This window comes from Amblyomma mixtum, chromosome 4 (genome assembly GCF_055824585.1).
Source record: "Amblyomma mixtum isolate Tamu chromosome 4, ASM5582458v1, whole genome shotgun sequence".
Taxonomy (NCBI): domain Eukaryota; kingdom Metazoa; phylum Arthropoda; class Arachnida; order Ixodida; family Ixodidae; genus Amblyomma; species Amblyomma mixtum.
In genome coordinates, this window is record NC_143015.1 from 147795555 (window position 1) to 147812050 (window position 16496).

Sequence of the window (16496 nt, forward strand, 5' to 3'; positions counted from 1 at the left end):
TCGTCAGGCAAAGTCTGTTCATCTCCGTGGAAATTCTCGACATCACGACTTCTGCGCCACTCGATATTGCTTTCGTTTCAGCTTATATGCATGAACCACTTTCTTTCGGCTTCGTATACGGCGGCGATGCCTTTCAACTTCTCCGACTGATGATAAAAAAAAAATGGCTGGCGATTCAGCATTGCTAAGCACGAAATATATTGCGAAAAATTGAAAATCGGTTTTTGAGAAAATGAAATGGCGCAGTGCTTGTGTCTCACAACTAGGTGTTGCCCGAACCTCGCCGTAAGGCAAGGGATAAAGGACGGAGTGAAAGAAGAGAGGAAGAAAGAGGTGCCGTAGTGGAGGGCTCAGGAATAATTTCGATCACCTGGAGATCTTTAACGTGCACTGATATCGCGCAGCACACGGGCGCCCTTATTGTTATAAGGAGTTCGAACCCTTCGAGGGCTCAGGGCCACCGCACAGCCCTCACATTACGCGCATGTGTCCAGGCTACGTAGGGCCATGACATTGGTACCCCGGTTCATACAGCGAAGTTGCGCGTCTGGGTCCTGCGACGCAAGGAAGGCCTCCCATTCCTCCCATGTACCGATGGCGGGCTGTCCCTGCGGGGGAGGATCGGCAGGGCAACCGAAGAGGATGTGGTCCAGGGTGGCGTGCGATTCTCCGCAGAGAGTACACTCTGGGGAAACAGGGCCGAGGTGGGATAGAAGCTCATAGATGGGAAGAGTTCGGGTTTGGAGTCGGCTCCAAATGATTTGTTGGGAGTGGTACAGGCGGGCAACGGTAGGATTGGGAAAATAAGGTCTGCCCCCTTCGAAACACCGAATAAGGTAACACCCCAAGGGTCGGTCGCATCGCCGCTACTCTTCAATGTGGTTATGATAGGACTCGCGAAGAAACTAGACAGAATCGATGGAGTCAGACACGCAATGTACGCGGACGGCACCACGATGTGGGCCACATGAGGTTCGCTGGGCGAACAAGAAGTGAAAGGGCAAGCGGTAACGACGGTACGGTACGCGTACGTCAAAAGCTGCGGACTGACGTGCTCCGCAGACAAATCGGAAGTTAGCCGTCTACTCAGGCACAAGAACAACGAAAATCAGCCTATACTCATCGAACCCGACAGGGCATTACTACCAGGAAGGTTGGTCTACTGGGGTTTAACGTCCCGAAGCAACTCAGGCTTTGAGGGACGTCGTAGTAAAGGGCTCCGAAATTTAGACCACCTGGGGCTCTTTCACGTGCACTGACATCGCACAGCACACGGGCCTCTAGAATTTCGCCTTCATCGAAATTCGGCCGCCGCAGCCGGGATCGGACCCGCGTCTTTCGGGTCAGCAGCCGAGCGCCGTTACCACTGAGCCACCGCGGCGGGGTAATACCTGGAAGGGCCAAGATAAAGGTGCCGGGAATCTGGATGCAGGACAACCTAAAGAGCAGCCACAGCGCAGCCACTTTTGAAGCAACGGAACAACGAGAATGGTCAACAGGATCAGCTATAGAAGGAGCGGAATGAAGGGGGCGGACACGCTCAAGCTGGTGGGCAGTCTGGTGGTCACTAGGGCGACTTATAGCCTACCTTACCAAGAGCTAAACGAAACAGAAATCATGCAAATAGAAAGAATAATAAGAAAGGCGTACAGAATCGCTCTACGACTACCACAAAACACCTCTACAGAAAAAGTGATGGCCCTGGGTTCATGAATACCTTCGAGGAGTTGAGGGAAGCCCAACTCGCAGCACAGGGACAAAGACTAACGCCGACGAAGACCGTGAGAACCCTTCTACAAAGGCTAGGGTTCGGACAAGACACAGATAAAGATCAAGCGAAAAGCCTCAAAGACGAACTGAGACGAATGGTCATGGCCATTCTCGTACCGAAACACATGGATCCAGAATTACGCAAAAAAAAAAAGAAGCGCAAGAGCCGAGGCGCTGAAAAACTTGCACGGACGCAGCAATGCATCCGGGGAGATGCAGTTGCCGCGGTAGTTAATCACCAGATGCAGGAGCGGACCAGTGCTACCGTCAAGCACGTCAACGTCTTCGAGGCAAAAAAAAAGTCATAGCACTTGCCCTGGCAGACGGGGCGATGCAGGGCAAGTCTGTAACGATACCAATGGACTGAAAACAGGCGTGTCGCAACTACCTCAATTGTAGGGTGCGCAAACGAGCAGCAAAGATACTAGAAGGAGCGGAAGCAAGCCCCCAGAACCGGAATAAACAACACACACTAGTATGGACGCCAGGACACGCGGGAGTAACGGGAAACCAGAGAGCTGATGAGATCGCGCGAGGACACATTGCAAGCCGTGGGATCTCGAATCAGGTCTTCGAAACCCAAATCCAGACCCAGCGACGTACACAGACATACTAGATTACTATAGAGGTACCAGGGAAAGATATTCTGGTCCACCCAAAACAATACACAAAAGAGGAGTCCGTCATATGGCGGCAACTGCAAACAGAATCATACCCCAAGCTCAATAGGTTAAGCAAAATGCACCCAACACACTAGAAACCGTCTGCCCTTGGTGCAGGGGCAACCCCACATTATATCACATCACGTGGTAATGCAACCGAACACCGGTCAACCCAATCATTAGAAAACCGAGTACAGCGCAGTGGGAGCAGATGCTGACCAGCAACGACAAAAAGGATCAGCAAAGCGTGGTCCAACGTGTCAAGCACGCAGCAGAAGCAAGTAGCACCCTGGACTGAAGGCATCCATTACGTTACATTAGGAGATGGGCTGAAGCAGGACATCAGGCTGCGATAAATAACAAAGAATCAGTAAAGTTTTCTATCTCTCAATGTGCACTGGCTTCTTAGCACACGGGCGTCTTATGCGTTTCGCCGCGTCCGAAATTTGATTCCGCGTCTCCTTATACCTATATACCAGTTGTTTCATGCAGGCCGGCTGTATTTTTTTAAATTGGCTTTATTAGCTAAATAGAAGCTTTTTGTTGGCGGGTGTCAAAAGCAGGCGAATCGTGTTAACTAGTAAAGTGAATAACTAAATTTTAATACTTGGCTTTCTAACTATTAGCGATAGGCACCTGATTGTAATTAGAGATTTGTGGTCGGCCGTTAGTAATAGCCTTATCAGAGGAGGAGGAGGATATAGAAGAGGAAAGGCAGGGAGGTTAACCGAAATAATAATCGGTTTGCTACCCTACACGGGGGGAAGGGGGTGAGGGGATAAAAAAAAGAAAGAGAAAGGAGAGTAGCAGAAAATTGAAGTCACTATAAAACATCACTGTTCGTTAAAGTCACAGCCTATCGTGCAGGCCAGAAGTTCTCAAGAAGCGGAGCAGTGCCTTGCAGGCCTTCTCCGCCGACGACCGCCGCGGCCAGTGGCCGAGAATCTTCAATTCCGTGAAAGGGCGTGTATCTATAGCCGCTCCAGCGCACGGCTGAGAGACTGCCTTTCGGTGGTGTAGGCAGGGCAGTCACAAAGAATGTGGGTTATGGTCTCGTCATGCCCGCAGATGGAACATGCAGGACTATCAGCCATATCGATTAAGAATGAGTAGTGGTTGGTGAACGCTACACCAAGCCAGAGGCGACACAGCAAAGTTTCTTCTCGTCGTGGTAGGCCTGATGGTAGCCGGAGCTTCAGATCTGGGTCCAAGAATTGTAAACGGCAATTGCAAAATTGGCCGGAATTCCACGCGGCAAGCGTGATGTCCCGCGCAAGTGCGCGAAGCCTGCTCGCTGCATCCGATCTCGAAATGGGGATCGACAAAAAATCGCCGTCGTCGTGCGCAGTTCGCGCGACCTCATCCGCGCGGTGATTACCTCCCAGCAAACCACAAACCTCCCATAGATGTCCGGATTAAGTCTGAACGTCTATGTACCAAACCAAAATCTCTCAGACGTCTTATCTACCAACCTTTTTTCGTGGAAAAGCTGCAGACGTACCCACGACATCATATCTGCCTTAACCTAGACTTCTCGTAGATATTACTTGTCACGTCCTGGGTATGTAAGCGAGATATATAATTTAAGAATTCCATATTTTTCAATCGTTCGATATTTCGTGTTGCCTTACTGCATTTAAAGTTTGAAATCGCTGTTGACTACAAATTGGAGGCATGACCAGCGCTGCCTGTGTTTTTTCGTGCTCGCTTCACGGCAACATTATCCTGCCTAGAAAGAAGAAAAATACGGGAAGTAGTAAAGACAAATCTGAATGCACACGCATCAGGTTTCTGACTCAACTGTACGCAGTTGGTTTGAAATGCCAGTCGCTTTGGTCAGGATTCGCATTGTTATTTCATTACTATTCTTACATTCAATTTATACCTTGTGCTACTGCCTGCAAGCTATCTCAACCACACTGAAAAGTGAGGACACACTAAAAAACTTTTTTGTTATTTAGCAGCCAGGACTATATAATAGCCATTTTTTCTGATTAAGCATGTTTTATTCAACTTATCCAACTATTTAAAATACAAGAATTGGTTCAGTTCAATTTTTGGGAGTTATTTTTTTTTTCAAAAATGTCTTAAATCTGCTAATCGCGCTAGCAATGATAACTATTGGAATGTTGAGCTGAGGAAAGCTTAGGCATTTGTGTTGCTGAATGTGTGACCTCATATTTCTTGAGAATAAACTTCTTGAGTCCCGCTTTTTACCATCATGTCAACACTGTAATCATGTCCAGTGCAGGCCAAAAATTTCTCCAGTTAACCCTGTGCCAGCGGCGGCCCCCTTATCCCAGCAAACTTCCGAACCTCATCTGCCCACCTGCCCTGATCCTCTCTGCTGTGCTTGCATTCTCTCTGAATCCAGCCCGTTACCCTATGATAATTGGTCATCTTGCCTTCATGCGACATGCGCTGCCCATATGCCTGTTCTATGCTGCGGACAGGCGGCGGCGGGGAAAGTGCGGTGAATTGTCTAAGCCGCCATCGCGTTGTAGTTCGTATCGTATTTTATCAATAATAGCGCAAACTGCGCATGGCGATTGCAGCTGTGAAAAAAGTAATATGCTACAATTTAAAAATAATTAACTTATTTTTCATGCCACACCAAGCCTGCTACTAAGTACAAAAAAGAGACGATACAAAATATGTGACAGTTTCGCACATCCGCACGAGGCTAGGTTCAGCCATGGCGGCAGTGGTAGAGCGCAGGGCGTGTGCGATTTCAATCGTGTTCCGTGGGAACATTGTGTTTGAAGAACCTCGACACAGAATTAATTATTCCCTTATTATAGCTGGCGAGATTGTTCAACCGTTCTTTCCTTGATGGAGCTGAAGGAAGACAGTTTGCTTGCTTTTACTACTCGGCGAAGTGGACCCGTCAGTACGAATTAGGACTACAAGTCGTTTTCACCGGCTGGGATCGTGACCTTTCTTGGTGCGTACTCAGTCTCAGTTTACTCATTGAAGTGTATTTTATACTATTTTTGCGTTCGTAATGAAAGAATTCTAACGCATTTATCGGCACGTTATATTTTTACGCTTACTCCTTTGGCTGTTTTGCCAAACTCGCTGTGTATTGAAACAAAGGCTGGTGATGTATGCAACTGGCCTCTACTACCGAAATGTGGGCATGCGTTCGGATGGTGTGCCGAAGTGCGTGTGCAAGCACACTCCGCTCAGCACGACTGCCTTTTAGTGCTGCAAGGGCAACCTTTCACGCTTCATAGACTTGCGTCGGTAAAAGTGGCGTAAATTACTGGGTTTGTTTGTTGTGGTTGCTGTGCCATTCTCTTGTCACCTGTAAAAGTGAACAATTATGCTTTCTTTTGCAGCAACCCTGGCCTATTGGGCTCGGCAGAAGAGTATTGATGCCACCGCAGCTGTTAACCTGACGATTATGCTCAACGAGAAGATTCAGTGAAAGCGCCGAGCGCAATAAAATACTGACGCACTAGGAAGTCATCTGCAGTGTTTTGGGCTCCCATGATGGCCATGTACTCGCTTACTCAACTGTATTTGAGCTAGCTGGAGTGCTCGGACGTCCCGACGACTCCATAGGGAAGTCTGTGGCTGGGATGCAGTAGGTCTCCGTTCCATCTGGAATTGTAACAGGTGTCAGCTGCATCTCGTATTGCAGCTGGTTCCAGTCTGGAAATGTGTCTCTTAAAACAGTAGGACTGGAACCAGTTAGAAATTTTCACCTGGATATTGATCTATGTATAGTCATATTCTCTTTATATAGACGTCTAGGCTACGTAGACTGGGCGTACTTACATGTTCACAAATATCTGATAAATGTAGAGCGTGATGTCTGCAGTACGTATGTACCTACAACGTGAACTGGACCCCAATTTCCATGTTGTAGGTACGTAGATTTTTCGTAAACGGTACTAATATGGATGTCTAATGGAGGTGTCTAATGTCCAGCGTAAATATCTTGCTGATGTCTATGGTACGTTTTATGGTTTACTGGGCTGCTATGCCGCTGTGCCCCGGTAGCCATTGGTAGATAATGTCATGTCCTTTGTTGATGGCAGAGTGATGTAGCTGTCGAATTTCTGCGACCAGTTGTTCATGGGCTCCGCGGCGAAGAGCTGCTTGTAAGCCTTGGAGGGCAGCTTTCGAATCAGTGAAAATAGACCACCGCTGAGGGCGCTGCTGACTGATGTATTCAATGGCGACACGAAGAGCGGTGAGTTCTGCACCCGTCGAAGAAGTGCGGTGACCTGTCCTAACTCTAATTTCTGTAGTGCTTGAGGGTATGACGACGGAGCCAGAAGAGATAGGGATCACTGAGCCGTCGGTGTAAACGTGCACCCGGTTTGCATGGTGCTCATGTAAATATTCAAGGGTGACTTGTTGTAGTTCTGTCGGCGATAAGTCTATCTTCTTCCTGATGCCAGGTATCGTAAGAAGCACACGGGGATAGTGCAGGCTCCAAAGTGGCGAGGACGGTCTAGAGGCAGGTGTAAACTGGGACGGCAGAATGGCGGGATGTGCGTCAATGATGTCTGTAAACGATGTGCGTGGCCTGGTAATAGGAAGACTGGCAAGATGGTGAGACGGAACCCGGGAAATGTGCCGGAAATGTGCCCTCAGTGCGTCAACTGTTAAGTAGGTAGGGATTGGATGCTCCTGGGCGATAAGTACAGATGCGGCCGTAGAGGCACATTTCGGCAATCCTAGGCAAGTCCGGAGAGCTTGAGCGCTTTGCAGACTTCGTATGTTTGTTTTTCGAATATTTCCAAGTACAGGGAGGCTGTAGCGAAGAAATCCCAAGAATAAGGCGTTGTAGAGCTGCATCATCGACCGCACCGACGCTCCCCACGACTTTCCCCCAAGAAAGGCGAGAACGTGAGAAATCGCTGTCAGTCTCTTTTTCATGTATGAGATATGAGGGGTCCATGATAGATTTCGGTCGATGATTACTCCCAGAAACCGATGGCTCTTTACGTAGGGTATTGCTGTGCCGTTTATGCATACGGTATAAGGAGACATGTTCTTTCGTGTAAAGGCAACCAGCGAGCATTTTTCGGTTGAAATCTGTAGGCCTTGCTGGAGAAGGTAGGCTGCAAGAATACTTGACGCCTTTTGAAGTCTCGCTCGAACTTGTGGGCGCGTAACTCCGGATGCCCAGATACAGATGTCATCCGCATATATTGAGAGTTGCGCCGACTGTGGTAGTATATCGACAAGCCCGACAAGTGTAAGGTTGAACAGCGTTGGGCTGAGCACTCCACCCTGCGGGACTCCACGGGAAGTGAAATGAGAAGATGTTGGGCCTTCCTCTGTCTGCACAAAGAGAGATCTGTTGGATAAATAACTACGTATCCAGCAGAATACGCGGCCACCAAGCTCGGCAGCTTCCAGAGCGTCCAAAATAGCCTGGTGGGTTACATTGTCGTATGCGCCCTTTACATCCAGGAACAATGCCGCGGTCAAGCGCTTCAAATGTTTTTGGCGCTGGACGGATGACACTAGGTCGACCACGTTGTCGATTGAACAGCGTCCACGTCGAAACCCAGACATTATATCCGGATATATGCGGTAGCGCTCCAGGTACCACTCAATGCGTGTAAGTACCATCCTTTCCAGTACTTTGCCAACACAACTAGCCAGCGCAATTGGACGGTATGATGTCAGGTCAAGAGGCGATTTCCCTGGTTTCAGGAGCGGAACTAGACGACTGGACTTCCAATCGTCTAGGACTGTGCTCTCATTCCAAGATTTGTTGTAATGCGCCAGAAGGACACGCCTAGCTTCTTGTCCAAGGTTTGTAAGTGCAGTGTATGGCACACCGTCGGGTCCCGGCGATGATGATCGTCTGCAACAAGCCAGCGCGGCGTCAAGTTCCTCCACGGAGAAGGGAAGGTCCATTCGAGAATCCCGAGAAGCAGGAACATCGCTGCTTATCAGACTTGAGAATTTTGAAAACGCGGTTACCTTCTCCGCTGTGGCTCGACTGATATGGGCCATTTCTCGTACTATTCGAAAACCGCGCGCTTGCAGAAGTGCGCACGAAAAGGGACTGAGGACAACGCAGCGAGCTATCGAAAGAAAAATCATGGGTGAAACGTTGAGACCCGGAGCGGTCAAAGTGGGTGAGGGAACGAACGCGGGTTAATGACATCCTAGTCGAAATCAAGAGGAAGAAATGGGCGGAGTGGAAGAAACGGAGTGGATTCCAAGAGAAGGCAAGCGTAGCAGGGGGCGGCGAAAGGTGGGCGCATTAGATTAAGGAGTTCGCGGTGGTACGGAGAGGCCTTTGCCCTGCAGTGGGCGTGTCAGGCTGATGGTAGCGGCGTAACGCGCGTACCACGGGACAAGTTCAGCACCGCCAGTGCTCCCCGCCACTTCGCTGCTCCAGTGCGGGCGGGGCAGAGAACGTCACGCTGTCACCATACCGAGTAATTTAAGAAATAAATGTAATAAACAAAATTTGACGGAAAGCTCCGCTGTAAGGGTACGACATGCTAGCGTATTGTGTAAATTCCCATCTATCATTCTCTACATTCATAGGCACCTGGGAGAAATCTAACCCCTCCTGGCGCAGTGTTTAAGCGATGCGCCACTGCCCTGCGATGGCAAGCGATTCCAGCGGTCGGCCCTGTGCAGCTCAATTAAGTTGCTCTTCATGAATGACCAATCATTAACTGCCACCTGCCACAGTTGCCAGCTTGCTTACCACATGGTGGCCGGGTTGTAATGACACCAAAGGGTCACGTGACCTAGGTGGCCCGCCTGCTCTTTGGAGGCTCCGTGTGACGTGAGCGGTCCCTCCAGTGTCTGGTATCTGACGTCGCCCACCCGACAACCCTCTTCGTGAGCCCACCAACTGGTGCACAGCATTCCCCACGAGACCACTCGCCGCCGAGCAACGCCTCGTCCATCAACCAAGCAGCTTCGAATCAGCAGCAAGAAACTACTGGAAAGGGCTAACTTTGCCCTCTATCCAACCACATCAGATCCAATTGGAACTTCAAACCAATTAAGCTAATCAGCCCCCCTCCCCACTTGTCACAGGTTTAATCCAATGGCGCAGGTAGGCGCAGCATTCCCACCGCTGCACATTTCAGTGCAGGTAAAAATGTAAACTGTGCAGTTCCCAAAGTCACATATAGACTATGAGGGACGCTATAGTGGAGCAACGTTTATAGATACTTTTTTAGTTCCATAACTCCTCCTCTGAAAGCGGGCGCTGCTTGTACCCAGGCGGTGAGAGGGCGCTGCAGTCGAGGTTTGCGCGGTCGCCGGCGCGCGCGCGGCTCCTCTCCTGCAGTTACTACTTAGCCCGTGCGCAGGTTCGTCGTTGCCTTTTTTTGTCCATTTGTGTTCCTATGCGCTCTGTGAACACGTGGTTCCCCATCGTGCACTCAGAACAACAAACGCCGCTGGCCGTGAAGCAGCTTTCGAGCGCGACGATGCCAACTTGCTCCGTGCCCGGCTGTACCAGCGCGTACAAGAGCAACCCGGAGAAACGCCATCCGTACGGAAGCAAGAGGAAATATCAAACTCATTGCATCAAATCAAACCGTTGAGTACCTGAGGGTGACATTGATGTCAGTGCTGTCCATTATATAGACTTCCTACACAACAAGATCCTCAGCTATATTCTCACAGCGAAGTTAAACCAAGACCCGCTTGAGGTAATTAGACTGGCACGTTGAAAAAGCCTAGAAATGCTCATATATAATGTGTTTTTTTTTAATTCAGAGATTTTTTGGCCTAGTGAGGTCATTAGGAGGTGACGAAGACCACCCTAGCTACAGTGACCAAGTTCAGCCAATTATTTAGGCTGCTTTCTTTTACACACCTGTTGAAGTAGCTGTGAAAGGGAACTGTGAGACGGGAACTGATCGTGTCTTAATTAGTGCCTTCGAGAGCCTCGGAGAAAAGCGTCGCGACGCCCTCATCCAGGAAAAGGCTAGAAAGAACAGATCTGGCAGGAGCTGATGGCGATACCTTTCAGGGACCTCTCCGATGCCTCCAACGACCACAGATACAGTGTTCCATCACCAGAAGAAACAGCCTTGTACTATTTGGCAAGCTATGTGGCTTTCAAAATGAAAAATAAAGCGTAATATGAACTCTGTGACGCAGTGTGACGCACTTGGCAGGCAGGACTCTCTGCCGCGTGAGGCTATGCTCATTATTGAGCGCGAGTATGTTAGTGGCAGTATCGCGTACCCTTCCGAAAAGATGTTCGCCTGTGTAAGCGCGCTAGAGGGTGCTATAAAACAGGCTTGAAAGGGCGAGTTGTTCGGCGACCTGTTTTGGAACGTGCTGGATTCTCTTGTAAAAAAAAGGCACGAATGGTGTTGGTTTACCAGAACATGCTGAGGTGTTCACATCTCAATTAATTTACTTTTATTTAGTGACGCGCATGCACTTCTTTGCGCGAGCAAAGTGCTTGGAAAATAGTAGCGCCGTTCAAGCTCAAAAAGAGCGAAAGTAGGCGAACATTGTCTCAGAAATTACTTGACAGCAAATGTGTCAACAACGATGTTTAGTTGATTTGAGAATAATATTTTTTCTATTTAAATGCCAAGGGCCTTGAATTACTCTTGCATTTCGCCTACACCGGTATCGAACTCGCGGCTTTCGGGAAAGCAGCCGCGGGCCGTAGCCACCGAGACAGCGGCGGGCTTTATTTGCACCCGTATTGCTGTAATAAAACGTAAAAGTAATTTTGCGCGAAATGCGAGACACAACAGCCAGTCGCGAAAACCTGTTCGGCGGATAATCCGAATCTATTGAAGTAGCAAGGATAGGTTCATCTCACGAGAAGCAGAATCGAAGCATGCATGCATTTCGTCATTGCCCGTACAAAACGGCCGCTTGTGACACGGCTCAGAATACCGCTCTTGAGTTCGCAAACGCGCTAAGCATACATATGTTATGAAATACCTCTGGGCAAAATCCGGAAACAAAAAACAGCAGTCGCGCAGCGATGATTCGAGTGCTCGTGCAAAACGCTGCACGCTAGCAGACGACTCTCGCTCTCCTAGCTCAACCCGCGATTGCAGCGCCGCGGTGGCGGGGACGGCGACCGGCCGCCTGCTCCCTACGGGCGCTGCGAGGAGTTATGGAACTAAAAAAGTATCTATAAACGTTGATAGTGGAGGGCTCCAGATAAATTTAGACCCACGGGGCTGTCTGACCTGCGTTGACATTGCGCAGCACATGGGCGCCTTTTGAAACACGGCCGCCGTGTAAAATCTTATAAGTGCTGGGACGTGAAAATTCAATGCCTTTTTAGGCAACCAAATGACATGTAGCTGGCGCGTATGAAAAAAAAAATAGTGCCAAAAATTTTGTCAAGTCCACTTCTACCAGCTCTGTGAACTTCAAAAGGCAGTTCAAAAATTTTTTCTGGCAACATACTGGTGAAACCTTTGCACAGTTCAGTAATCAACTGCAGCTAATGAGAAAGCATTGATGTGAATGAACTCCGACCAAGACTAAGTAACAATCTTCTCAAAATAACGTTTCACTGACAGTTACAGAAAGGCCCAACACATCAAGTAGACACATATGCAGTTTTTTTTTTTGTGCCACATGGTCACATTCTTTTTTGTTTTAATGGGGGTGATCAGGCCTTGAGGAACTGCTTCTTGGAGCCAGCCGCCTTGGTGACTTTGAGCACGTTGAAGCGCACCGTCTTGGAGAGGGGTCGGCACTCGCCCACCGTCACGACATCGCCCACCGCGACGTCCCGGAAGGCCGGCGACAGGTGGACAGACATGTTGCGGTGCCTCTTCTCGAAACGGTTGTACTTGCGCACATAGTGCAGGTAGTCCCGTCGGATGACAATGGTGCGCTGCATCTTCATCTTGACCACGACGCCCCGAAGGATGCGGCCCCGGATGCTCACATTGCCTGCAGTGCACCGAAGAGCAAGAGGGAAAGCTGAATTAAAACCGAGTGGATTGAACACAGTCTGTACAATAAGCCCATAAAAAAGGACAAACAAGGAAAAGTGCATTTGAATATGTTTAAGCCTGATGCTGAATCATACTTTATTATAAACAATGCAGAGTATAAAATAAAAAAACCAATGCCGACAACATATATGCCATCGTGGACAAAAGTTTTCGAGAGACGCATTCTCGAAAAAAACGTTTATTGTAGCTCCACCTCGCTACCCAGTCGCTTAAGGAGCATTTAGGCCTTTATTACCATCATACAGTCTTTCTCTTACGTCTTCACACCTGCAATGGCACATTCAGCTAGAATTCCCAAGCAAACAATGCCAACCGGGAAGCTGAAGCCCATACTCTTCATTAGAAGCTTGCTGTAGTTCTTCCTCTGTCAGATGGACAGCACCAGTCTCTTCCCATCACGAACCAACAGCTGCAAGAATACATCCCCGAACCAAGATGCTAAGAGACAAAATTTCAACATCGGATTGTCTGTTGTAGTGTGAAAGTGAGCTGGTGCAATGCACATCCTCAACAAATTCACCGGCTGCGATGTACTTGCTGCTAATATCTGAAGAGAGCTCAGTCAAAAGACAAAAAGACAAAAAGAAAATCATAAAAAAATTTGTCACATTAACCTGCATGCCACTAATGGCTAGACTGCAGCACTGTGGCTCTTCTAGAAAAGACCAAAGTAAAAAAGTACCGTAAATTGTGGGGTTTAACTCTCTGAAGTGACAAGGCTATGAGGGACAATGTAGTGGAGGGCTCTGTATTAATTTATGGTGATTATTAATTTTAATGATGCAAGGGCAGCTTAAGATTAAACAAGGTGTTTCTAGATATTTCTAGAGATTTTCTAGATATTTCACGCCAGAGAAGCCAAGCACTCTTGTACCCACTGCATCACCGGTGGGTACCCGGCAGAGGATCAAACCCTGAACCTCCAGCATATGCAGCGGATGTTCGAACAGCTAGGCCACTGCTGTGGTATCCGGATTAATTAAGATCATCTGAGGTTGTTCAACGTGTGCTGATATTGCACACCACACGGGCACCTTTTGCTTTTTGCCTCCATAGAAACATGGCAGAGAGCCACTGCAGTGGGTGAAAACATCTAAGTGTAAGCTCAGCTCTCACTAGTGGACGCCCTTAGCTGCTCAACAAACATTTGGCTTGGTGCGCCAATTATGGCATCACAGGGAATTGTCAAATTGTAGGTAAATTTTTGTATCCTTGTTAAACGGCACCCGGAGACGGAATATACCGGCAAGAGGCACTTTAGGTCCGCTCTCCTCGTGCTCAAAGGTATTAAGCCGATGGGGAGGTAGAGCCTTTGTCATAAATATCAGCCTTGCAGGTTCATTTCTGATGTGCAAGATGTGCAGCACATCTTGCTCTGTGCATTTCCGGCATTCCAAATCTCATGGGAGTCAAGAGAAACTCTCAAAAAGGTTAGAGAAAAAATTTTTCGCAGCGCATTTCTGCTTTGAAATGATGAGTAAGATATTAGTGAATATGAATCAGTATGTGGAATTAGCCCCCCCCCCAACAGCAGTCTTATTTCGGTTGCCGAATCATGGTTGTATTGTCACAAGTAGGAACGAGACCACATGGGGCATACAAAAGCTGCTATATAATCGCTGCTTTGTCATTTTAATTTGCTCCAAGTCTTAAGCTAAACTCCTCCAAAAACTGGAGTGACAGCGAGTGAAGAAGCTAGTATTATATTTGCAAAGTCTGTGTGTCTCACATGATCTCAAACCTACTCATGGCACTGCAACCATCGTTCCAGCTATAGAAGCTGAAACTGTATCGGAGATGAAATTCAGCCATTAACTATTTACTAAGCGTAGACGAATTTCAGCAAAGTGAATTGCTGGGCTAGTTGGTTCATAATGTGCAAAGGTGGAACCAGCAACACAACCCAAGACAAGAACAAGGAGGCACACACACAACAGGTGGTGAATATGTTTACAATGTCTAATGCATCACCCAACAACAAAAATACACTGAAAAGCTTGGACCTTCCTTCAGAGTGACAGCGTACTCGCGGAGTGAACACTGGCTGTGCCTTCAGCTTGCTCTTGACCGTGCCCACATTAGACACGCAAAGCGACATCTCACCTTCTTTATGCCAAATACACCTGTGCCCCTTCATGGCTTCTACAGCAAATGAACCAGTAGATTAAACATGGAATTTACATGCAAGGCAGCTCAACAGTGGCACGTTTCTTATGCCTGCTACACTGTGACCCCTGAGCATGCTCATTCTTTCTATTCTAGTCACGCTGTCAACCAGTACTAGGACAACAAGCTGCCACTTGCTGCGCATGGCTGGCTAACTGCTGCAGAATGACAAACACTGCCACGTGCACCACAAAGCTGACACCAAACGAGGGCCATGCTCCTATGTTCCCAAGCTACACTGGACTTGAAAGCAGAGTGACACTGACCTAAAAGTGACAGCCATGACACAAGGAACGGGGAAGCACAACTACACTGCAGGTTTGTACAAAACGCACACTGCCTCATCTCTACACTGGGCTGGCTCTATGGTGAAATTAGTGAGTTAAATCAGGCATTTTAAAAGGGAAAAGCGAAACCAAGAGCAAAAATTTAATGGAAGGGGGTGGAGGGGGAAATCATAGGCTAGGTGGCGCAAGCTGCCACTCGATACAAAGGGTAAAGCCATTACCATCCATCCATTCAATGCACTCACATAGTCGGGCACACTTTTGACGGGGTATCTCGGTTTATCTCGCGATCGTATACCACTGCCTACGGATCTAACGCTGGAAAGCGACTTCAAATTGTGTTAGGGAACCCACTGACGCCAGATGCCCTTTAATACAGCAAAGATCCCACTGTGCTAGCTGTTAGCGTAGTAGCCGCGTCTCAACCCGTCGATGCCATTTCCCCTTCGTCAAATCAACATTGCTACATCCAAAGGGCACCATTAACTAATTTCCAGAGATGTCAGAAGCATTTCGGGAAAGTTTCACGAGGTGGAATAAAGCTATGCTCCAAACCACGGTAACTGCTGGCTAAGACCACTTTGAAATTTCCCCACTAATAAGAGCGCCTCCGACCAACGGCAAAAAAAAAAAAAAACTACAGCAACAGAGCACTGTGCACGCAAGCAGAGTAAGCGACTCGGACAATTCGCTCGACCACCTCACACTCCACCAAGTTGAACAGGCACTGAAACAACGGAGATCACACATGTCCGCGGACGCGCAAAAACCGAAAATTCATGAGTTGCACTGCGTCGCGCCGAGAAACGTTATCTATATCTACATACATACCCACCGAAGCAATCCACACGCATCTGGTGCTCAAGCCCAAGACTGCACTGATCAGCCCGGTTCGAAACGTTGGCAGATTCGCAAGCTTGTTACGAGACGACACAACGAAGGTGCGAAACTTGAACAAGGGGTAAAACACGGCATGAGAGGCGCACCTGTGAAGGGGCACTTCTTGTCAATGTAGGTGCCGTGGATAGCCTCACGCGGAGTCTTGAAGCCCAGGCCGACGCTCTTGTAGTAGCGCTGCACGCGCTTTGGGTTCCCCTTGGGCAGGCCCGCCTTGCGGTTGAGGAACACCGTCGGCTGCTTCTGAAAAGCTCGCTCCACTTGCTCGGCCATGGCGGTGCCTGCACGCGCAGAGAGAGAACAGTGTCGTAGGAACCACCGCACTCAAGCAGCCGGTGCGAGACGCGTCCGGACAGGCGGTACGATCACGCCACGAGGCCTAACTGCACAGTCGAAGCCCCGACTGGCTTACAGCGAGGGCTTTAATCGACTGACACTGAGGCAAGATTACTTACTAATTGTTTCAAGAACGGTTCTGAGAATTATTTACGAGTAGTGAGCGATTATCGCATGTCAAATTGACGCGAATTAGAGCCACACGTGGTCACTCACCTAGCAACTCTGTCGAAGACCGGAGAGGAAAAAGATTGCCTTGGATCGACTTTTTGTCGAGCGCGGACACCGAGTCAAGCCACGTCAAGCCGCCATTCTTTAGCACCGAGAAGCAAGAACTGCAATTTCTTTCAAAAAAGCAACTTTACGTATTATTTCTTATTTTTAAAAGGTTTTAAAATATAAATTACGTGAGAAATTGTGCATAA

At 48.5% G+C, this 16496-nt stretch overlaps 1 protein-coding gene and 1 long non-coding RNA gene across 2 annotated transcripts; one reads left to right on the forward strand and one right to left on the reverse strand.

Moving 5' to 3' along the window:
• The first annotated feature begins 4858 nt into the window (after positions 1 to 4858).
• On the forward strand, positions 4859 to 5895 carry LOC149348686 (uncharacterized). The gene is made up of 2 exons (XR_016292289.1): positions 4859 to 5376; positions 5774 to 5895. It is a non-coding gene; the product is annotated as an uncharacterized LOC149348686 (long non-coding RNA).
• A 6071-nt stretch (positions 5896 to 11966) lies between these two features.
• On the reverse strand, positions 11967 to 16415 carry RpS11 (ribosomal protein S11). Its single transcript, XM_089588262.1, has 3 exons — positions 16288 to 16415; positions 15825 to 16016; positions 11967 to 12320 (listed from the first exon to the last, which is right to left on the reverse strand). The coding sequence occupies exons 2-3, from the start codon at positions 16006 to 16008 to the stop codon at positions 12034 to 12036; spliced, it is 471 nt and encodes a 156-aa protein (XP_089444388.1). The 5' UTR covers positions 16009 to 16016; positions 16288 to 16415; the 3' UTR covers positions 11967 to 12033.
• Between the last annotated feature and the right edge of the window lie 81 nt (positions 16416 to 16496).